This window comes from Anas acuta, chromosome 11 (assembly GCF_963932015.1).
Source record: "Anas acuta chromosome 11, bAnaAcu1.1, whole genome shotgun sequence".
Lineage (NCBI taxonomy): Eukaryota > Metazoa > Chordata > Aves > Anseriformes > Anatidae > Anas > Anas acuta.
This window is the reverse complement of record NC_088989.1, coordinates 13,134,921-13,156,838: the sequence shown is the minus strand read 5'-3', so window position 1 is coordinate 13,156,838 and position 21,918 is coordinate 13,134,921. Positions and strand designations below refer to the sequence as shown.

General features: G+C 55.9%; 4 protein-coding genes across 4 annotated transcripts in view; 3 read left to right on the top strand and 1 right to left on the bottom strand.

The window, feature by feature from the left end:
• The window catches only part of DCAF1 (DDB1 and CUL4 associated factor 1), a 51,056-nt gene extending 43,588 nt beyond the window's left edge, over positions 1-7,468 (bottom strand). Inside the window, exons 1-2 of the mRNA XM_068694759.1 lie at positions 7,315-7,468; positions 2,977-3,094 (exon numbers count right to left, since the gene is read on the bottom strand). Coding sequence (XP_068550860.1) covers positions 2,977-3,086 — 110 coding nt within the window. The 5' untranslated portion in view covers positions 3,087-3,094; positions 7,315-7,468. The remainder of the gene's footprint in view (positions 1-2,976; positions 3,095-7,314) is intronic.
• Positions 7,469-15,662: 8,194 nt separating this feature from the next.
• HYAL3 (hyaluronidase 3) lies at positions 15,663-18,996 on the top strand. Its single transcript, XM_068695013.1, has 4 exons — positions 15,663-15,754; positions 17,376-18,270; positions 18,360-18,449; positions 18,574-18,996. The coding sequence occupies exons 2-4, from the start codon at positions 17,392-17,394 to the stop codon at positions 18,919-18,921; spliced, it is 1,317 nt and encodes a 438-aa protein (XP_068551114.1). The 5' UTR covers positions 15,663-15,754; positions 17,376-17,391; the 3' UTR covers positions 18,922-18,996.
• NAA80 (N-alpha-acetyltransferase 80, NatH catalytic subunit) lies at positions 16,322-17,038 on the top strand. The gene has a single exon (XM_068694838.1). The coding sequence runs from the start codon at positions 16,322-16,324 to the stop codon at positions 17,036-17,038; it is 717 nt and encodes a 238-aa protein (XP_068550939.1).
• A 143-nt stretch (positions 18,997-19,139) lies between the features above and the next one.
• LSMEM2 (leucine rich single-pass membrane protein 2) lies at positions 19,140-21,570 on the top strand. The gene is made up of 4 exons (XM_068695016.1): positions 19,140-19,385; positions 20,347-20,487; positions 20,582-20,770; positions 20,883-21,570. The coding sequence occupies exons 1-4, from the start codon at positions 19,364-19,366 to the stop codon at positions 21,008-21,010; spliced, it is 480 nt and encodes a 159-aa protein (XP_068551117.1). The 5' UTR covers positions 19,140-19,363; the 3' UTR covers positions 21,011-21,570.
• Positions 21,571-21,918: the final 348 nt, after the last annotated feature.

Genomic DNA, 21,918 nt, shown 5'->3' with positions numbered 1-21,918 from the left:
TGATACAAGAATTAACTTTCAAACTGTTTATCCTGTGTGGTTCTAATATTTACTTTCAGTAAGCCTGAATGTGAAGAGATGCAAATTGCATCCCTTGCTAACAGGTGGCACAGCTCGAGCTCTCACGGATTTCTGGCAAAAGCTGGTTACTTAAACACTCTGCTGCCAGCTCTTCTTCTTCTTTTTTTTTTTTTTTTTCCATGGGATCTAATAGCTTGAGGGGTACCTGCTGCCAGACAACTGGGAGTCAGGAACCTGAATCCTAGATTTGTTCGTTCTGTTCAGGTGATAATCAGCATGCTGAACGTGTGCCAGAAAGGACTGGCAAGCAGCACAGACAGTGAGCTTAACGTTCTCATCAGTCCGTCCTGCTTAGGTAGGCAGCCAAGCAGCGTGCCAGCTGAAGCTGCTGAGCGGTTCCAGGGATGACAACATTATCGCAGCCTAGACAGAACGGGCACACAAATCACTGATTACAGAGTGTTTGTTTGTTGAGACAATTAGGCACAATCATTTGATCAAAATAAAGCATTGCCTCTTTAAAACTGACTTTCAAAGAGAAAACAAGTAAGATTAAGCTCACATGTAATACCTTCCTAGCACACAAAGAGTAACTGTAAAGTGACTTGGATGAATCTGTCTAGATCAACAGCTTATTCAACTCTCCTATCACTCCTGGATCGACAAGCCAACAAAGCTCATTCCCACCTCTTAAAACAGGCACTTGACACACAGGGCTTTAACAAAAAACAATTCACAGGAACACTGGGCTTTCACTCAGGTTTCAGGATTTCCCTTATTCACCCGATAAAATATCAGCTCTCTGCCTGCTTGAATCTGCGGACAAGGTCTAGGTTTTACGCAGGCATTAAGTGGTCTTCACTCCTGCTTTTGGCTTTTTCAATTTTTTTGCCAAGCCCTTTACAACTGCCTCTGCAGAGTCTTTGAAAACTGTCACATCCTCATCTTCACTTGCCACAAACATAAGGCTCAACTTGGGGATGGAGAAGGAAGTAGACAGAAGTACATAAACCTTGCAACGCTCCTGCTGATGTAAATGGCACAGCATAAAGAGCCCTAATGCTGCTCTGCGCCATCATTTGTGCAAGTGACACCAGAACATAAGACGTTGAGCTGCTGCGTTAGTCCCTTTACATAAGGGGCTCTTGGGATGCTGGGAAGGATCCAACCCTCAGGACTCTCCGGTACAGTTCAACATGACTTGTGCCCACCCTACAAACCATGGCTCTTGCAGGATTGTTTCAATTCACAATTTTTTGAAAAGTATCTTTATTTTGTTGAAAAATCTGCTGTTTGCTGACACTGCTTCCCGAGCAATTTCTTTGATTGACACATTAGTTTGTTAACCCAGAAAACTGGCTTATTTAGAAGCAACAATTCACCTGTGGCCTCTGACCCGTACTGTTCCTGTTACTGTCCAAACACTGCTGCACTCTCACATATGCTGCCTCAGAATCACATTTTAACAGGCCCCCGTCCACACAGGGAAGTTTTTCCTCTAACTAGTTCAGAAGGAAGTAGAAAAACGTCACTCACCAACAAGCATGACCACAGCTTCCTCTGCCGTAAGTCTCAAACAACATGCAGGAACACCGCTGGGCCTCCAGACACCAGCTAATGTCAGTTCCAGCTGGGGAGGATCCCTCACACCTCTTCCAGCAAATTCTTTTTAAATATATGCCATATCTAAAACCCAGGACTGCAAACAGACAGACAGCTTCCACTGACACCTGAAGCACTGCAATCCCTTTGTGATCTACCTTAAACCAATCTGCATTACCTCCACTGAAGTCAAAATGCCCCCGCTCTTACCATCCATAGGCACTCTGCCTGCTGCACATAAGTGCTGGAGAACCAAAGGAGAATTACCAGATTTATTTGGGCATAAATAATGCAGGGAACTCAAGGAGCTGAGGGAGTAAGGAGTGCCAGACTGCTATCAATGGAAGAAAATACATGCTGAATTCCTATTTCTTAGGACACATTAAATTTCTGGTGCTCGTGCCTGCAACAAAAAGCCTGGAAGTGTCACATATGTGTCCTTCAAGACATAAATCAGATAGCAATACATAAATAAACACCAAAACATGTCTTGATTTTTAGGAGACCTACACAGTAAGCGTTCAGGATCATCTTTCTGCTGCTCATCTTCCTCTTCCGTACTGTTATTTTTAAAACAGTCAAAAGAACAAGATACAACCACGAGGTGAGGAACGACACAGATCTGTGCGAAGAAGCTCCAACAGATTTCTGCTATTTCCCTCCAACGCCAGCTCAGGATCTGTGCACTGAGGTGTCCATCCCAACACTGCAGAGCAGTGCGATACCAAAACCTGGATCGTTCCCCACAGCCAGTTAGCACAGTAAGTCCTGCTGTGGGGACCAGGCAGGCTACAGGTCTGAGGGCAGACGGGTGAGGAGGAGGTGGGTGGAACCTCTGCGGATCTCCAGTTATAGCAAGGATGTTACCAGTCTATCCCAGAGAGCTCTGGCTTGAGAAATTACAAATACAATTGATATTTTGAGTGTTCCTCTTGGAGCAGAAAATGCCTTCTAACGAATGGTGCATAAACTGACCAATGTCAGCTCCATCACCAGCCCCACACCACCACTCTGAAGGAATAACATTCTTGCAGATTTGTTTCCATCAACATTTCACAAGTTTCAGGTGCACATCCTGAAGTTATTTCATCCATGTAATGATTCCCCAGACTTTTATTAACCCAGAGAATTAAATGTATGTTTTAGAAGCAGACTGTGTAAGATCTTTGCAATATCAAATTCTTAAGCCATATGTAAAATTAAACACTGAAGTCATAGTTCAACTTTCTGGCCAAAGAAAGTTAATTACCAAAGTTTATCAGGTATGTAAAAACTTCAAGCACAAACATGGTAAAAGCTGCTCTGTGGTAACTTTTGATATTCAGATTTATGAGTTTATGTAATGGAACTCACCTGGTGAGAATAGGCACCATGTCTTGCCCGCTGCCGTGTTCTTTCTCCCATTGCTCCAGCAGAGTAGTGAGCTCAGCCTTGGAGTCCACATGACCAGATCCTGAAGTCATGGCTTAGCCTAAGGCGGCAGAAGAAACAACAACAAAATAAGCAGGAAGATGAGCAAGAAAACCCACACAATTTTACTATATTCATTGAAATAGCCTAAATCAAAGATCAAAAGCCACTTGGAAGAGGCAAGTAAATACTCAGCAACAAGGAGTGAGGAAGACAACAAGGAGTGAGGAAGAGAAGCGCCAAAAAAATGCTGAATTTCACCCGAAAAGCTGGAAGTTTCCTTCTGGTGCTTTGCCTGAAGAATAAAGAATGTGTGCACACTGAGCACAAGTTGTAACTGGCGCATGCCAACCCTGACCACGAGGGCAGCACACACGCCTCACCATGCGCCTGGCACCGTAGCTGTTCAACCCTACCTCCACGGGGAGGCCTGAGCTAGGCCCCTGCTCTTGCTTGAGATTTATTCATGAAACAGCAGAGCGAGGGCAGCAAGTTACAGTCGGTGCCGTGACTGCAGGTTATGTGGCCTGTGACCCGCAGGACAGCAGCAAAAGCACCGAGTGCCTTGTGGGGGTATCATCTCACAAAGGGAACTCTCACTCAGGGTTGTTCAAGCTGCTAAATTTCCAGGTGTCAACTTCTCTTCTAGTAGACTTTTTTTTTTTTTTTTTTTTATCACTGACACATCAACAGATCAAACTAGAACACGATCAGTCTCAAAACAATGCCATGCCCTTAAGCATTCAAGCATTTCATTAGCTGTAGCATGGCCAACATCTGCCTGCTATAAGATTAAATATCCATTCGTCACAACCGATGCAGAGAGGGAACTTTCTAAAACCTCATTAAATACAGTCAGGCCATTTTTGGGGCAGTTTTATATGCATAAACCCCTGAAATACGTATTCAGGAATCAGCCAAAGAAGAGACAACCACAGCTCAACGGAGTTACACGTACAATTGCAGCAGGTTCATTCTGAAAGGGCTCCCTGGGATCAACTGGGAGCTGGCAGCCTCTCCTCACCCAGAGAACAGGCGAGCTCCCTACAGCTCTGCCTCCATCCCATAGGTGCTTCTGCAGGAACGTACCGTGGCTGCTCAGCTCGGGGGAGCCTCCAAGGGAAGGCCACCGAGCTGGAGTCAAAATAGGCACAAACCGAGCAAAAATCATCAACCCAAAGACTCTGAGAATAACCCCGCAAGGATAAGGTAGAGTCGGAAGTTCACTACTTTAATAAGTAGTGCTTAAAATGAGCATATGCTAACAAAACACACCTAAGCATACAGAAAGGTGATGTTTTCGGAGTGATAAGTCAGTACAATCTTATCTAGAGAATTCACTATTTGTTCACCGTAGAATTAGACTGGAAAATTTGATGTGCATGCAGAAATTGCTTTGGCAAAAGCACTCCCTGAGTGCAGGCAACAAAACATGCCGAGACCGTGCACACACGGACAACGCAACGCCTCTGACAAGGAAAGCTATCCCCAGCTCAGGAAGGTCCGTACCATTTTTCAGCACTGCAACACTTGCCAGCAGCATTTCTCAGCTTTGAAGTATCCCAGAAAAAAACATTTGAGTTTCAGCATGCCTCCACCTTCCTTCTATACCCGAGGCATGCAGAGAAAGACACCCTGTGACCCCAGAGCTTGCATAAGGCCAGTACCGGCTCTTCTGCAACCTGCAGAACAGCTTACTGCAGCTTGCTCCCCCTAACAACTCCTAATTGCTCCAGCTAGGAAGTGAGCAGCTCTGCTTTAGCAATACCAGCAACAGGTGAACAGAGTTTCCAGCCAGGAAGATCGGGGAAACGCTCGCCTTGTCCCCTGGGACACGCGGGACGGCCCTGGGTACTCTGCAGCCCGCAGCATCGCCTCACTTACAGCACACCCTGCATCCAAACAGCCAGTGTTGGTACACAGCCGTTCCCTGCAATAAACCTAAAGCACAGACCTGCCACCCTCCACACAGGCACAGCAGTGGAAGGAGGTGCCTCTCCTCTCCCAGGCACCTCACCCGTTCCCAGGCTTTACCCCTCGCGGCGTGCCCGAAGAGATCTGACTGCTCCAGGTGGCGCTGCCAGGAGCAGCAACAACAAAAACCTACCTCCGGAGCTGTAAGATCTACACGGATGGAATATTATGGCAGGTGAGTGCCTTTGGAAGTACAAGAATCAAAGCGACTCCTGCCGCGCTCAGTTCTGGCAAGAATTCCACCTTAAACCAAAGTGAAGAACCCTGCAGAAAGGACAAGACCACAAACAGCACGAACTGACTGCTAAATGTCACCGATGTCCCCAGCCTGCTGGCCAGGAAGGCCTGTAGGGGAGCTCTGCTTCCCCTGGACAAGCTGCTGAACTCACACAACCTTGAACTGCTTTCCAGGAACTAGAGAACAGGGATGGACTCAAATCCATCATTCAAAACAACAAAAAAAAAAAGTTCTGAAAAACCACACTCCACTACAAATTTCAATTACCTTATCTAATAGGCCAGTGGTTGCAGTGTTTTATTTTTCCCAAAACTATTACTGACAGAACGTCATATTTAGATCCGATAGAACTGGTGTAAACAAAACCAAGGAGTTACTCAAGGGATTTGACTTGGACAAAGGACAAACATTTACAACCCTGGCAGTGACTCACTGCGAACACTCGCACTAAAAATCCACACACCTCTGTCAGCGCACAGGGCAGCACACGGCGCCGCTTTAATGCCAAATACCAGTTAGCATTCCAGTATCACAGCGGCGTTTTTGGGAACATTTTACTCTTCTGAACGAAGATATAAAAGCTTGACAGAAAAGAGAAAAAGGTTATTGAGGATTAAGTGTTGCTGAGACTCGGAAGCACTGACATGAAGCCTCGGACACCTCTGCACAATTCAGGAATACGGCTCCCAGCGGCCTCTGACCACAGACCTCGATAAGGGCTCGGTACAGTTCAAGCAGTTCAGCTTCACCCTTTTGTTCCTCACTGACCACAGGAACACTGCAGGCCATTCACTTATTGATCGTGTCATGCTCATGAGAGGGACTGTACGGTTCTGAACAGGCTGCAGTACAGATAAGCGTCTTTAAGTGTCAAACTTAGGTGAAAATAGATTTGTTAAATCTGAAAGTCTGCGACAACCTGGTTATTTGGGAAACAAGCTGAAAATCCATGCCTTGGTTTAAATTGAAAATAAGAGTCAAATAAGAGTCACATAGCAAAACCAGAAACACTAACTTAGCAAAAAAAAAAATCAATTTTAATCATCTTTGTAGAAAGAGCGCACATTTAAGTTTGTGCGTGGACAAAAATTACAGGAGGATTTGTACACTCACATGTATAAAGCCAACTCAAATTCTAGTAACTATAGCTTGACCTGGCTTACATAATCAACTTCCATATTCTACATAAATATGAGTTTAAGTACAGTGAAGGAGAAGATATAGGTGGGAAATCCAATGTAATTGCTATAACCCCATACGGGAGAATTAACAACTCAGCAATCAGAACCTAACCAAACGCACAGCAAGCGAATCAGCAAACCTGTTTGTCCTTTAACGTGAAGAATTCTTCAAAGAGAAAAAAACCTCTTCTACTAATTACAGTTATCCTTTAAACAGACGAGGTGCAAGTCAGCTATTTGCCTCAACTTGTTGAGCCTGGAACAACCATGCCAAAGTTAACGTGAGGCGTCACGAGCTGTCAGCGCTGAGGTTCGCTGCGGGAAGGGGCCTGCCCCAATCACCCCAACCTCCCCAAGCGATAGGGAACACAAATCCCATTCCCTCACTGCACCTGAGAGGAGCTCCGGGGGGGGAGCCCCTATTTATTGACCCTCCCCCTTTACCCCCCGGCTGCCCGCTGTTCCAGCACCCCCCTCAAAACCCCCCGCAGCGCTGCGAGCACCTTCACATCCACAACCCCCCCGAGGCCTGGTTAAAGCCCCCCCAGGCCCCGTGCCCTGCCCGCAGGCCCGGCGCCGTGCCCGAGCTGCCGGGGCGGGCACGAGGCTCGGGAGCCGCCCCCTGCTGCCGCCACCCGGCACAACGGCCGGGAGGGGGGGGCTGAGGGGGGGTTGGGGGGGTGCAGAGCAGGACGCGAGGCCCCGCACCGGGCCGGGCCTTGCCGCGCGCCCCTCCCCCACCCCACCCCCTCCCCTCACCCCCTCAGGCGCCCCTCGCCCGGCCCGGCCCGGAGGCCTCAGCGCCAGGCCCGGCCCGGCCCCGTTCGTCCCAACCCGGCTCGGTTGGGCCCGGCCCGGCCCCGTTTGTTCCCTCGCTCCCTCCTTTACCTGCCCGACGCCCCCCTCCCGGGGTCGCCGCCGCCGTCGCCGCCGCCGCTGCCCCCGGCCCCTGCGCTCGGCCCCGCGCACCCCGCGGCGGCCGCGACTGCTGTGGCGGGCACACGCTTTGCGCGTCACCGCGCGGGGCGCGTCACGGCGGCGGCGCGGGGAGGGGGAGGGGGGGAGGCCTGGCGCGGGGGGATGATGGGAAATTGAGTCCGAGCGGTGCAAATGGGGACTCCGCGCATGCGCTCTGCCGCAGTGGGCGGCGCGGAGGAGGCTGGGAGTTGTAGTTCCCGAGGTGGTGGTGCTGGGTGCTGCGAGTGGGGGCTGAGCCCAGGCGGGGGGCTCGGGAGGGGCACAGCAAGCAGAGGGGCTCCCAGCATGCGGCTGCCCGATGGGCAAAGGGCGAGGCTTTGGGGAGAGTTAACTGCAAGCCCCAACCTCCTGCACTGCTCTGTATGGACACAATGCACTGACTTCTTGCACCCCAACCCCATTCACTGCCTGCAGCTGCCTGCTGGTGGCAGCCACTTGGCTCCTTAACGCGTTGCCACTTGCAGTTCGGCCTCTGCTATAGTGCAGCTGAGGGAACAGCTCCTGACCTAGCAGCCAACAGCCACCGCCAACCCCTACAGGGTGATCCCGCTGCGTGGCTCACGGCAGGGAGGAGTAAGCCCAGGAGCAGCTCAGCCCTTTCCCACTCCTGGTGTCACGCTGCTGCTGTGACCGTGCACAGCACCCGGTCCGTTCCCTGGCAGCGTCTGGAGATGAGCACAGTGCCAGCAGCCAAGCTGCTGAGAGGGTCTGGACATGCCCTGCCGAAATGCTCGTAAACCAGGGCGTTTCTCTGCAACTCCCATGCCCCAGGCAGGGCACTGCGTGAATCAGGCGGGAGGTCAGACGTCTGGGGACATGCACCAGGGAATGGAGGAGGTTTTCCAGCAGTGCAGTGGAGCTCAGTTCAACCATCGTGTGCTCTGGCAGCTCAACCACGATGTGCCCTGCTGTGGGGTGCTCTCCTCCCTCACACCCTGGCGCTCACCTGCAGTGCCCGTGGGCTCATGGTGGGTGAGCAGCAACACAAAGCTCACCCAGGGAGCCTCAGCTCCAGCCTTGGCACCATCTATCACTCTGCCAGCCTTTATCTGCCTGGATAGTTCAGAGGTTGTTTTATCCGGGGTGATGCAGAGCTGCAGCAGTCTGCATCTGAGAAAATATCCCTCGTGCCCCGGGGCTTTACACACTGTCCAAACTCCCCAGGAGCATTTGTTTGTAATAACGCTACATTTTTGCATGCCATGCAAAATATATTGGTTGAAGGATTAGATTATGGCCATGGATATCTGCAAGCTGGCAGGCGAAACATCATCAGCACACGGGCTGCCCCTGTTCCTTGCCTATATGAACAAGGATGAGAGAAAAGAGACAGAAAAATGAGGTCGAGTAGAGAAAAGCAGTGCAGAGGGACTTCTCTGCCAGGACAGGCTGAGCACAGTGGAGGGGTTGCAGACATTGCCCCAGGTTGCCTGCAGTGCAGGTGACATGGGCGAACGGGACCCAAACGTCTGTGCTAGATGCACAACAGGAGCAGCAGATTTGTTGGGAATACAACAAGGATCTAGTCACTAGGTGGCACACCGGCATCAGCACACCAGGCCAGCATCTTGGGAAGACGGGAAAGAGAGCAAAACAGCCCAAAACACAAATTAAGGAGCAATCAGCTTGGCCTGATGTGCTTAGAAAAAGACACTCGTGCGCACACACACATAGAGCAAAAACACCCAACAAACAGGGTGGAGAAAAAAAATGTAAAAGTGCATACAAAATTTGTCCGTTCATTCAAGTTCTGCCTGGTGTCCTTTGCCAAGTGACAGGAGGCAAGGCAGGAGAGCCCAGCTCATACACGGAGTGCAAAGAAATACAGGGGGCAGCAAAGCTGGAAGCTGTTCTAGGGGATACAAATACTGCCTCTTTTGAGAGCTGAGCCTGCACCCGTGTGCTGAGAGCAAGCATTTGGGTTTTCTCTCTAGCAGAGGAGGCTAAGCAAAGAGAAGTTTCTTGCAGCAGATCAAACTTCTCAGATTCCCAAACAGAGAATTTTCTTTGAGCTGGAGCTAACAGCAACACAAGCTACACCCAAGGTATTTATGAGGAGAGGCTGGGGAGAGATCTACGTTTTGGCAGAAGCCCAGCTACCATTGTGCATTGCTGTGCTACTGTGGGCCAGTAGCAGCAGTTCACTGCCAAAATCACTGGGGACATGGCCAGCTGTGCTGGCTCTCCTGGCTCTCCTGGATGCTTGCAGGGTCCTCAGGACTTGCCGTCAGGCAACTCAGGCTCTCAGAGTGTTTATATGGTCTCAGCAATGCAGACACAAGCCCACCAGTCAGCTTCCACCTGAGCAATGGTTTGGCTGAGAATTTAGCCCAGAGAAAACAGATCTGTGCCTAGGAACACAGAAATGCAAAGGAATGTTGTTCATCAGCGCTGATACTAATGAGCAATGAGCAGGCAAACGGCTTTCTTCCGAACAGGCGGGTGCCAAGTCCCTCTGTCCTGACAGTCTGATGCCAAGAGCACATAACGGCCTAGTTAAGCACCTGAATGACAGCACACCTGTGTTCCCATGCTACGAGCCTACAGGAAAGTTAAATCATACAGACTGACTGCTGCTGGGGGAAATAAGGGTTCATGTGCTACCACAATCCTGACTGAGTTGTGGTAACGCTGCATGGGACCCGGCACCGGGCAGGGTCTTGCTGAGAGCTTTATCCACAGATCCTCATGGCCATCTAGCAGCTTCAGGCAGATACTCAGACCTCTCCTCTCCCCCAAATCACTGTAAAGTGGGGTTGGAGCTGCGTCCTGTGTTGTGCAGGTTGTGTATTGCCCAAAGAGATGACTATATGCACCCATGGTCCTGCAGTGGGGAAAAAAATGTTCGGAGAGTGGAAGTGCAAAGATAAACCATGTGCACAAGATATGGAAGGGGATAGTAAACATGAAGAAAGTGGCATTAAGGCAATAGCACATGTAGTTGTCTGAGTAAACTCTAACTGAGAATGAATTAAACGTTCATTTCAGGCACTGTATGAAATCCCTTGCTCATTTTTGTGGTTTTACAAGACTTTTTCTTTTTTATCTGTTTTGTTACTATAGGAAGCAGTCACTCAACCAGCAAAGAACACTCTTCATACAGAAAGAAGGAAGATTATACACGGCATACCATGAGATGCCTGCAAGACACGCACTGGGAATATAAACAAATTCCTCCTGATGCTTTTCAGCAATAGGGATCTTTGGGATTAATCATAACAACAGCATCTGACTAGCAAAGACTAAGGAAAACTGGGGGAAAGGGTGGTTTTAAGACAACTATCCTTTCAAGAGGAGGGAGAGCTTTTTGTTTGTTTTTTTCTCTCCTCTAAAGAGAGATTATCAAGCCTTAAGTGCAGGTTCTGTATCTGCCCTCTTTTCTCCACGGCTTCTCTCTACGAGAGTTAACTGGGTGGGGTGTCTGTATGTGATAGTTTTGATGCGTGCAGAAACAATAAGCAAATCGGTGAAGACGGGCTATAGCACTTACAGGCACTGCAGATGTGTGTAAGCATGTTAATGTTGTTAATATTCATCAGTTGCTTTATCACTGAAGGTCTTAGTGAGGGAATGCTTGTGTTGTCCCGCAATGTGTGGTAATCCTACTCTGTAGTTTCACAGTGGTCGTGTTTGCAGCTCCCAGAGCTCTCCCAGCTATCAGCTCCCAGCAGCCACACACCCTTGGCACCACTGCAACTGCTACTGATACGTCTGGACCTGGACCACCGATCACGCAACTCGCACCTAAATTCAACCACACATGTAAAGAAGCCCTGAAGCTGCCCTGGCAGCACAGAGTATTTTAAAGACTTCAAAGTCCAAAAAATCATCAGCTGGAGGGAGGTGATGTACAGCTACAAAGAGGGACAGGCTGCAGGACCTTGTTCTGTGACTTACCCAAGATACTTGCCCTAAGTTTCCCTCTCCCATGAAGCAGTTTGTGTTTTTCAGCCAAAAGGAATAAATTCCTCTGTCAGTACCTCTCTTCATGCTGCCCTGACTCCATGGCCCGAGAGATGCTGCCAGCAGGACAGGGATGTCTCAGGGCAGCTTACTGAAGCACTGAGCACCACCAAGCCCACCTACCTTGGAGACACAGGCGGGCCTGGTGCAGGATGTTAACAGCCACTGACCCAAATGATCTTGGGTGACTTCATAAGGTGCCAGTTCTGCTGCTGAACTCAAAATTCCAGGCCTGGGTGGCGACTCTGGCCCCAGGGCTCTTCCCCTCCTTCTTCCTCTCCCCCCCCTTGCACAGACGATGCTGTCTGCTGTCTCGTCTCTCCTCCAGCTGCTTCAAAATCCTAGCCCACAGGGAGGGTATATAGCAAGAACAAAACTTCATACATTTATTTGCATGAACAATCCAGAAGTGCTTGAAGGTGCACGTGGGGTGGAAGGGGAAGAGAAAAGAGATAAATTTGTAGGAATTCAACCAGGTGCCAATCCACAAAGGAGAAAAATGCCACTGCCTCACAGGGCACTCTGTATTGTGTTAGCAATTGCAGAGACATACTCATGGGCTTTGATCTTTGGGGAGCTTCGTTTTGAACATTTAGTTCCATTTCTATGAGCGAAGGGATTTTATATAGCCATCTAGTCCTCTGGGATGCAGATCCTTATCCTTATTCTAAAGCCAGAATTGGCAGATGCTAACCAGAAAAATACCCAAACATATTCTCTGCTTCTGGAGCGGAGTCTATGAGCAGGCAGTGAATGACACACTCCAGCATGTAAACACGCAAAATGCTCAGCAGTAATATGGGCTGTTGGTGTGCAACATTCACAGCCTGCTAATAAACCTGTGACAACATAGCGAGTCACATTTGCAGGGCACCACTCAAACCTGGCTCTCAGGAACACTGTCATCACCTGAGAAGTGGCACCTTACTGCAGGCCACATTGCCATCTGTGAGGTGTACCTGCTGAAATGGGACTGCTAAACTGTGGTAAAACGCAAGGAATTATGAAGTAGGGGTATTTTGGAGGAATATCTTTGTCATTCCCCACCGAGAAGAACTGACAATTTATTATATATTTTTTAAATGTTCTTCCCCCTCTGTATTCTTTCTGCTTAAAGTGTTCTTCTTCAGAGGAAAAGATCCTTCAGAACTCCCAGCACTGGGAGCATCCTGGGGGCTCAGGCTGTAGTTGGGGGACAATGAAAGGTTACTGGGAGTCCCCAGTAACTCCTTTTAAATATACTCCCAGTGACTTTCCAGTGATGTCTAGAGCCTCCTAGTACGCTTCAAGCGCCCATCAGTGCTATCCAGAGCTTCCCAGTGCCCACCAGTGCTGTCTGTCTAGAGCCCCTCAATAATCTCTATGTCCTCCTTTGGGCTTTTTACACCCCCAAAGATCATGAAATGAAGATTTGGACCCACGCCAAGAAGATTTGGATCATGAAATGAAGATGAAATGAAGATTTGGACCCATGCCAAGAAGATTTGGATCATGAAATGAAGATGAAATGAAGAATTGGACTGAGAAAGGAGGTTTTGAATCATGAAACAAAACTCTGTGTCCCAAAAATGAGGCTTTAAGTTCTCAAAATGGGGTTTTCAACAGAGAAGTGAGGCTTTGGGCCCACAAAATAAGGGGGATGAACTGGAAAAGGAGATTTTGAACCATGAAACAAAATTCCATGTCCTGAAAATGAGACTTAAAAGTTCTCAAAACTGGGTTTTTGACAGGGAAATGAGGCTTTGGACCCTGAAATGAGGCTTTGGATCCACAAAATGTGGGGGTTAAATGGAGAAAGGAGCCTTTAGACTCTGAAATGAGGCTTTGGGTGATTCATATGAGGCCCTGGGTCCTTTCAATGGGGGGCTGAGCCCTCAAAATGGTGGTTGAGCTGACCTCCCATTTCAACCCTCAACGTGAGGTTTAAAGCTTACAAAATGAGTATTTTCACCCTAAAACCAGACTTTGAGTTCTACAAACGAGGCTTTGTACCCTCAGAACGGGTGTTTGAACACTTAGAGAAGGATTGGGACTGTGAATGGGAGGGCTTAGGCACAAACAACTGGACTTTGGACGCTAGCAAGGACTGTTTGGTTACTAAAAATGAGGTTTTGAACTCTTCATACTAAGTTTCAGACCCTAAAATTACACTTGGGGCTTTAAATCGCGGCTACGGGCCGTGATGAGGGCGCGGGTTGCCAACCAAGGCCGTGGGCCCTCAACACCAGGCCTTGGGTGTGCGCGGGGCCCCGAGGCACGCTGGGAAATGTAGTCCTTCCGCACGGTGCCCACAGTACCCCAACCCGGCAGCAGTGCGCACGCGCGCTGCCCCGAGGCATGCTGGGCGATGTAGTCCCAGGAGGGGCTCCCCGCCTCCTCTCGGGCGCCCTTTCCTCCGCCTCAGACCCTAAAAGGAGACTTTGGGCCCCAAAATGAGATGGGGGCCTAAAAAAGGCGCTTGTGCCCTGAACGTATTGACCATAAGAACGATTCTATAGACCCAAAGCTCAGAGTTTGGCCCCTACAGGCACTTGAGGACCATGAAGTGAAGCTTCAGGCTCTTAAAAAAGTACTTTGAAGTGAGGAAGGAGGCTCTGGGCCCTCCAAATGCGGGTTTGAGCCCTCAAAATAAAGCTTTCATTCCTCAAAGTGGAAGCATTAAGCATCCCTTCAGGGCATAAAGCTTCTTATCTCAGTCCAAACCTTCATGTTGAGAATTCAAAGCCTCTTTGAGGGCTCAAAGCCTCAGCTGAAGGACCCAAAGCCTCGTTTCAGGCTCAGAATGGTCCTTTTAAGTCCAGGACCCGATGATAAAGGCTCAAAGCCCCATTGACAGAGCTCAGAGCCTTGCTTCAGGGTCTGGAGCTCAGTTTTTCAGTCCAAAGCTCGATTTGGACGACGCGGGTCTATTTTGTGAGGGCTCGGAGGCCTCCGAGCACCAGCAGGGTGCTTTGGGACAGGGAAGAGGCCGTGTCTGTGTAAGCACTGCTCAGCAACAACTAAACCATCAACACTGTTTTCATCACAAATCCCAAATCTCACACCACTCAAGCCGTTACAAAGAAAATTAACTCTGTTCCAGTCTCTGGTCTTGATGACAGTGTGTGCCTGACTAGGATTTTCTGGGTCAGAGAGCAGTTGGTGAGGGCAAACTCTAACCCTAAACCCTAACCCCAATGACAGTAACCACTAACCCCAAGACTAACCCTAACCTCAAACCCTAACCCAAAGCACTAGCCCTCAAGGATAACCCTAACCCTAACACCTATCCATTAAACCTACCCCCTGACCCTAAACATAAACCTAACACTAAATGCCAACCCTAACCCTAAACCCCAAACATGACCCTAAACCTAAACCTAAGCACAAAACCTAATGCCTAACCCTAAAGCTAAACAAAGCCATAAACATAACCCTAACCCTAATGAATGTGGATACCCCAAACCATAACAGCTAACCACCAAACTTAACCCTTAATCCTAACCTTAAAAATAAACTAAACCATAACCCTAAACCTAACCCCTAGCCTTAGCTGGAAAACTAAATTTCGATCCTTAACTTAACCTTAAAGCTAACCCTACCCCTAACCCGCTCCCTTAAACCCTAACTGTAACACTGAATGTAACTAATCCTAACCCTAGACCCTAACTGAAGCATTAACCCTAATTCTTTCCCCTAATCTTACATCCCAAGTCGATACCTGAACCTAATTCAGTCCCCTAAACCTAATCCTTATTGTAACTCTAATGCTAAACCCTAACAGCAAGCCCTAACCCTAACCATAAACCCATCCATAGCCCCTAACCATAGCACTAACCCTAACCCTAACCACAGCCCTAACATTAAAGCTGAACATAACATCAAACACTAACCCTAAGGCATTGTATCTCAAATCGAAAAGGCATTGTATCCCAAATGGAAGCCCTGGGCCCTAAAAATTAGGTTCTGTGCCTCAAAGTAAGGCTTTGGGGTATTCCAATGATGCCTTGGAGCCTGAAATGGGGCTTATGCCCTAAAACTGATCGTTTGGACCTTAAAATGATGGTTTTAACCCCCATAAACGGGGCTTTGAGTTCTCAAATAAGGGGGCTGGATCCTAGAGTGAATCTTTAAGCTTTACAGACGGGTGCTTGGCCCCTGGAGGGACGCTTTACGCCCTACAGCTTGGGCTCCGTACCCTAAACAGGAGCCCCAGGGCGGCCATTTCGGGCGGCCCCGCCGTGACGTCACCGCGCGCTCCGGCCGCCAGGGGGCGCTGTGATGGCGGGAGCGGGGGGAAGGGGGCGTGGCCCGGACCGGGAGGGGGCGGGGCCTGTGCTGGGGGCGGGGCCCCGGGGCCGGAGCCGCGCGGGAACCGAGGGCGCGGGGCCGGCGGCGGCGGCTGCGGGTGAGCGGCGGGGGGGGGGGGGCTGGGAGGGGGGCGGCTCCTCCCCGCCCCGGGACCACGCAGCGAGGGGGGGGGGGGGGGCAGCGGGAAGGTGCCACCGGGGAGGCTCGGCCGGGGCTCACCGGGAGCTGGGGCGGGCTGGGGCACCGGGAACCGGTGTGTGCCCCGTGCCGGGCCGTGCCGGGCCGGGGGGCGCAGCGGGGGGCGGCGGGGAGCGGAGGTGAAGCCCCCGTTATCCCCCCCCCCCCCCCGCCACCCCCCCGCTCCGCCAAGGGAGGCTTGTGCAACGCGGCCGGGCGGTTGGCAGCGAGGTTCCTCTTGCCGGTGGCTTCGGCTGCGCAACGGGGGGGCGGCTACCGGGACCCCAGCCCCTGCCCCGGGCACGGCTGGGCTCGGTACGGCACAGCACGGCCGGGCACGGCACAGCACGGCTGGGCACGGCTTGGCACGGCACAGTCAATGGGGCTGGCACAACGCGGGGTACCACCGAGCCCCCCCCCCCCTCCCCGCCAGCCCCCGGTACCGGTGTCTGAGCAGCCCCCGCTCGCTGTCCCGGCAGCTCGGAGGATGGGCTCGGTGCCGGAGGAGCTCAGCCTCGTCCCCCTGCACCGGCGGCCGGAGCTGCTGGAGGCGTGCGCCGAGCTGCTGGCCGAGCAGTGGGGCAAGAGCCGGGCGCTGCGGCTCCACGCGCTGCAACGCTCCTCCGACGCCTTCCCCACCTGCCTGGTGCTGCTGCGGACCCCGGGCTCTGCCGAACCCGAAACCCCACCGGGGGAACCGTGCCCGCTGGTGGGACACGTCCGGCTGTCCCGGGTGGCCGGCCAGCCCCGCGACCTCTTCGTGGAGAGCGTGGTGGTGGCCCGGCCGCTGCGGGGCTGCGGCTACGGGCGGCGGCTGATGGAGGCCGCCGAAAACTACGCCCGCGCCCGCGGCTTCCAGCGCCTGCACCTCAGCACCCACGACAAGCAGCACTTCTACGCCCACCTGGGTTTTGCCCTGGCCGAGCCGGTGCAGAGCGTGCCCTTCCTCAGCCCCGCCATGCCCGCCGAGGCGCTGCGGGCGTTCGCCGCCCCCGCCGGCCCTGCCGCAGCCTCCCCGGGTGGACCCGCAGCCCCCCGACCCCCTCTGCCTCCTCCTCCTCCCGCTGCGCCCCCGCCGCCCCCTCTGCCGCCCCCAGCCCGGGCGGGGGGATCCCAGGCTGAGAGCTGCGGGCAGAGCCTCCTGGAGACCCCGCACCGCGACGCCAGGGGGCTGCCGGTCTTCTGGATGAAGAAGGACATCTGAGGGCGGGGGGCTGCACGCCGCTGATTAAAAAGCAAGGGCGGGCGGAGGCAGGTGCCCCCCCCCCGCTGCCTGGCTGCTGTTCTTACCGGCTGCCTCCGGACCCCCCTGTCTGCACCTGGGGTGGGGATGGGGGGGTCTTCGCACCCAGTCCGAGCTCGGGGTGCTGGGGCCGGTGAGCAATGCCCGGTGCCACCGCTGCCCATGGGGTTCGCCGTGGGGGCGCTGGGGGTGGGCTCCACGGCTGGCAGAGGGATGGGATGGGAGATGGGCGAGGAGAGGTGGGATTTTGGGGCGGGCAGCCATGCGTGCCGCCTACCCCGCTGCTCTCTCCCTGCAGGCAGCGCCCCACGGGCATGGGGCCAGTGCTGGCGCTGTGGGTCTGCCTGGCACTGGGGGCAGCCGATGGGAAGGGCCCGGCGCCCGCACCCCTGGCGGGTGGGCAGCCCTTCGCCGTGGTCTGGAACATCCCCACGGGGCGCTGCCAGCACCGCTTCGGCGTGGGGCTGCCCCTGGCCGACTACGGCATCGTGGAGAACCGGGGCGGCCACTTCGCCGGCCAGAACATCACCATCTTCTACAAGAATAAATTCGGGCTCTACCCCTACATCTCCCCCGGGGGCGTCACCCACAACGGGGGCATCCCCCAGCGGGTGCCCCTCCGTGCCCATCTCGCCCGGGCGGCGGAGGACATCCGCCTGCTCCTCCAGCCTGCCTTCAGGGGCCTGGCCGTGGTGGACTGGGAGGAGTGGAGACCCCTCTGGGCTCAGAACTGGGGGGCCAAACGCATCTACCGGGCGGCCTCGGAGCAGTGGGCACGCGAACGGCACCGGGGACCCCGGCTGGCCCGGCGGGCGTTCGAGCGGGCGGCGCAGACCCTGATGGAGCAGACGCTGCTGCTGGGCAGGAGCCTGTGCCCGGGGGGGCTTTGGGGCTTCTACCGCTTCCCCGACTGCTTCAACAGCAACTGGGCCAAGGTGGCCAACTACACCGGGCGCTGCAGGCCGGCCGAGGCGCGGCGCAACAACCGTTTGGGCTGGCTCTGGGCCGCCTCGGCCGCCCTCTACCCCAGCATCTACCTGCCGCTGGCGCTGCCGCCCGCCCTGCGCCGCCGCTACGTGCACCACCGGCTGCGCGAGGCTCTGCGCCTGGCCGCCCGCGGGGCCACCGGCCGCCTGCCCGTGGTGGCCTACTCGCGGCTCTCCTACCGCCGGTCGCCCCGTTTCCTGGAGCCGGTAAGGGCTGGGGAGGGCTGGGGGCACCGCTCGGTGTTGGGGCACGTGTGCGTTGTGACCCCCGGACGTATCTCTGCCCGCCCTCGCAGGCCGATCTGGAGCACACGATCGGGGAGAGCGCGGCCCTGGGGGCAGCTGGAGTGGTGCTGTGGGGGGACATGTCCTACTCCCGCTCGGTGGTGAGTACGGCTGCCCGCTGCCCCGCCACGGGCTGGGACCGGCTCGGGAGAGGAGGGGAGGCTGCGGGAACCCCAGGCTGCCCCCCAGGGCTGGTCCTCACGGCAGCCTCCCCTTCTCCTCCAGGAGAGCTGTGCCAGTTTACGCCGCTACCTCGTGTCCACCCTGGGTCCCTACGTGGCCAACGTGACGGCGGCAGCGCGGGCGTGCAGCCTCCAGCGGTGCCACGGCCACGGGCGCTGCGTGCGCCGGCAGCCCCGGGACCTGGGCAGCCTCCTGGACCTCGCCGCCAGCCCCTGGCTGCCCTTCCGCTGCCACTGCTACCGCGGCTGGGCCGGCCGGGGCTGTGCCCAGCGGGAACGGCCCGATCCTGCTGCCTGCCCGGTGCCCACCCGCACCCACAGCCTCTACGGGCACCGGGAGGGTCTCCAGCCCCCCGACACCTGCCTGCCGCGGGGCGCCTGGGGGTGGTGAGCGGGGACCGCCGCTGTTTGAGCAGCCTGGTGCGTCTCCGGGGTCTTGTGAAGTTCAATAAATTGGCGCTGCGCAGCTGGCATGGTCCTGGTGGGCAAAGCTGGAGGGGGTCCTCGGTGCCCCCAGGCTGGGTGCGCCATGGGGCAGAGCCCCCAGTGGGGCTGAGCACCAGCTCTGCCTCAGTTTCCCTGTCCCAGCTGCGCCCCGGGGGATAAGGGAGCACGGGGGGGGAGCCGGTTTTCCCTCTGCCGTGCTGGCTCCACGCTGCCTGCAGCCTTGATGCAGCCGCCAGGCCCCCCTCCCCAGGGCTATTTTTAGCCCCCCAAACACATTTCGTGCCGTCCTATTTTAAGCAGAGCAGTTGGCGCACCAGGAGCCCGCTGCCCGGCTCCCGGGGGCCCCAGACCGCCTCGCTGGCCCAGGGGAGCGGGGCAGGGGAGCCATGCCCAGGGAGGCTGCCGAAGGTAGGCTGGGGACAGGCGAGGGGCCGGCGGGGACACTGGCACCCGGGGGAACCCTGCGGGTTGGAGACAGCAGCCAAGCTCCCCCCGTGGGCAGAGATGCCAGCCCAGGGAAGGGCAGGAGGGGTGCGGGGGGCTGCGGGGGCAGCAGCTGGCCCAGCACCCAGCCAGCTGCAGGCGTGGGGGCACCGGGTTCCCAGGAGCAGCCCGCAGCAAAGGGCAGGGACCCACGGTGCCCGCAGGGTGCTTCGGGGGTGGCGAGGAGCACCCAGCCCCAGGGGGCACAGCCCTGCCATGCACCAGTGCTGCTGGAGACCCCCACAGCCACCACGCACCCCAGGAGTGGGCACGGGGCTGCCCTACTGTGCTTGGCCACAGGCGCAGCCCCCCAGCCCTGCCCCGTGCTCCCAACCACGCCAACACCTCTAAAATCCCCCTTCCCTCGTCCCCAACTGCTTCCTGGGACAGCGCTGACCCTGCTGGAACCCTGCATGCTCCCCAAGCCCCCTCGCCATCCTCGGGGACGCAGCAGCACAGCGCGGGGCAGCAGGTCCCCGTCCCCACACCTCCAGCTGTGCATCCCCAAGCAGCAGCCGAGCGCTCGGGCACGGTGCCTGCGGGGACAGCCAGCCCCGGCGGCAGCCTGGCACGGGGCTGCCTGTGCCCACAGGGAGCAGGAGGGGGCAGGAGCACATTCCTGGCCCTGGGCAGGCGCCAGCCCCACTAACAGGCTCTGGGACCGTGGCCACCAGGCTCCCACTAACTGCTCCGATGACAGCGTGCGGCGGACGAGGGGACGGCCAGCTCGCCTGGCCCTGTCCTGTCTGCGGCAGCTCCGTGCCAAGAGATTGCTGGGTTGGCACCCATCAGCATCACCCCCAGGAGGGGACGTGGGCAGGTGGGGGGCTTCTGGTCCCCACGGGGGTGCCCAAGCTGCGTTCACCCCTTCCTCTGCTCCTGGCAGACGGCGCGAGCAGGGCGGAGGGCGCTGCACCACCGGAGCCCGCCGACCCCGAGGGGGCTGATCCCGGAGCCATCAGCCTGCGCCCCGTGGAGTCCATCAGCGACCTGCACTGGGCCTCGGCCGGGCACAAGGGCAGCGAAGGTGAGAGCGGGGCAGCGGACACCAGGGCACGGCTGCTAAACCCTGTGGGGAGCGTGGCCAGGCGCTGACCCTGCTCTTCTCCGCCCCGCTGCAGGGAACGGCCCAGCTCCATCCAGCGCCCAGCCGCACCGCCTGCCCCACAGCCCCCCACGCCTGCCCACGCTGCGCCCCGTGCCGCCCAGCACCACCTGCCCTTGCCCCGGCTGCCCCCTATTCCTCGCCCTGCTGGGCCTCCTGGCACTGGCCAGCCTGGTCCTGGCCACGATGGCCATCTACCTGAGCGGTACGTGGGACCGGGCAGGGCAGGGGGAGGCGGACACGGTGCCACACGGTGCCACGGGGGCTTGGGGACAGCCGGTGGCACGTCCCCAGCATCCCCCCGTCCTCCCCTGCAGTGCTGCAGAGCCAGTCGGTGCAGGCGCTGGCCCAGTGGCTGGAGAGCCAGGAGGACACCATGCGTCAGCTGCGGGCCACCAGCAGGCAGCTCTGGGCTCGCCTCAACGCCAGCGCCGAGCGCCGCTGAGCCGCCCCAGCAGAGGAGGAGCCCCAATATTTATTGCCCCGTCCCGCTCCTCCCTGGCAGCGTCACCCCCAGGGCACACGGGGGCCAGCCTGCCCCTGCCGTGCGCCGCCGGGGAAAGGGAAGGGCCTGCAAGGACGGGCACCTGCCCCGGCCCTTCCTCCGCCAGGCACAGAAGGCGCCCTGCCATCAGTGCCCTCCTCTAATCAAGTCTTAGAAAATTGCCACCCTAACCACATTCCCGGGGTGGCCGGTGCTGACGGCAGGCACGGCCCCAGCCCAGCCCAGCCCCAGCAGTGCCTGGGGAGCGGCACCAGCCCGACCCCGGGAGGCACAGGCGGCACTGGGGTCCCCGTGCCACCCACCCGGCACTTGTGTCCCACAAAAGGACTCTGCCACGTAGAGCACCTGGCATGACAAGGGGCCGGAGCGGTTTGCCAGCCCCGGCACGGAGGAGGCACGCAGCAGCACACCACCAGCTCCCCGCCTCGGCTCTCCTTTTATCCTTTCTTTGGTTAAATAAAATAAAGCAAGGGGCAGCCCCCTGTGGGCTGCAGATCTCCCATAGCAGCTCATTATTCAGCGGGAGGAGAGCCCATCAACCCTTCCAGGCCCGTCCCCGTGCCCCTGGTGAGGCTGCCAGCCCCTACCTGGAGGTGGTGGCAGCTGCCAGAGCCCAGAACCTCTTTAAAGGCTCGGTACGCCCGCTGGTGTGCCCAGCTGTGCGGGTACAGGCACTGCAGGCCAAAGGGGACGGTCTCCTCTGGGGGCTCCCTGCTCTTAGCAGGCAGAGGGGCATCAGCCACGACCCAGGCATCAGCCACGACCCAGGCATCAGCCACCACCGTCCTGGCTCCTAGTGGGGCGCAAGGAAGCCGGCGGTGCTGGGGGCAGCACCTCGATGAAGCACG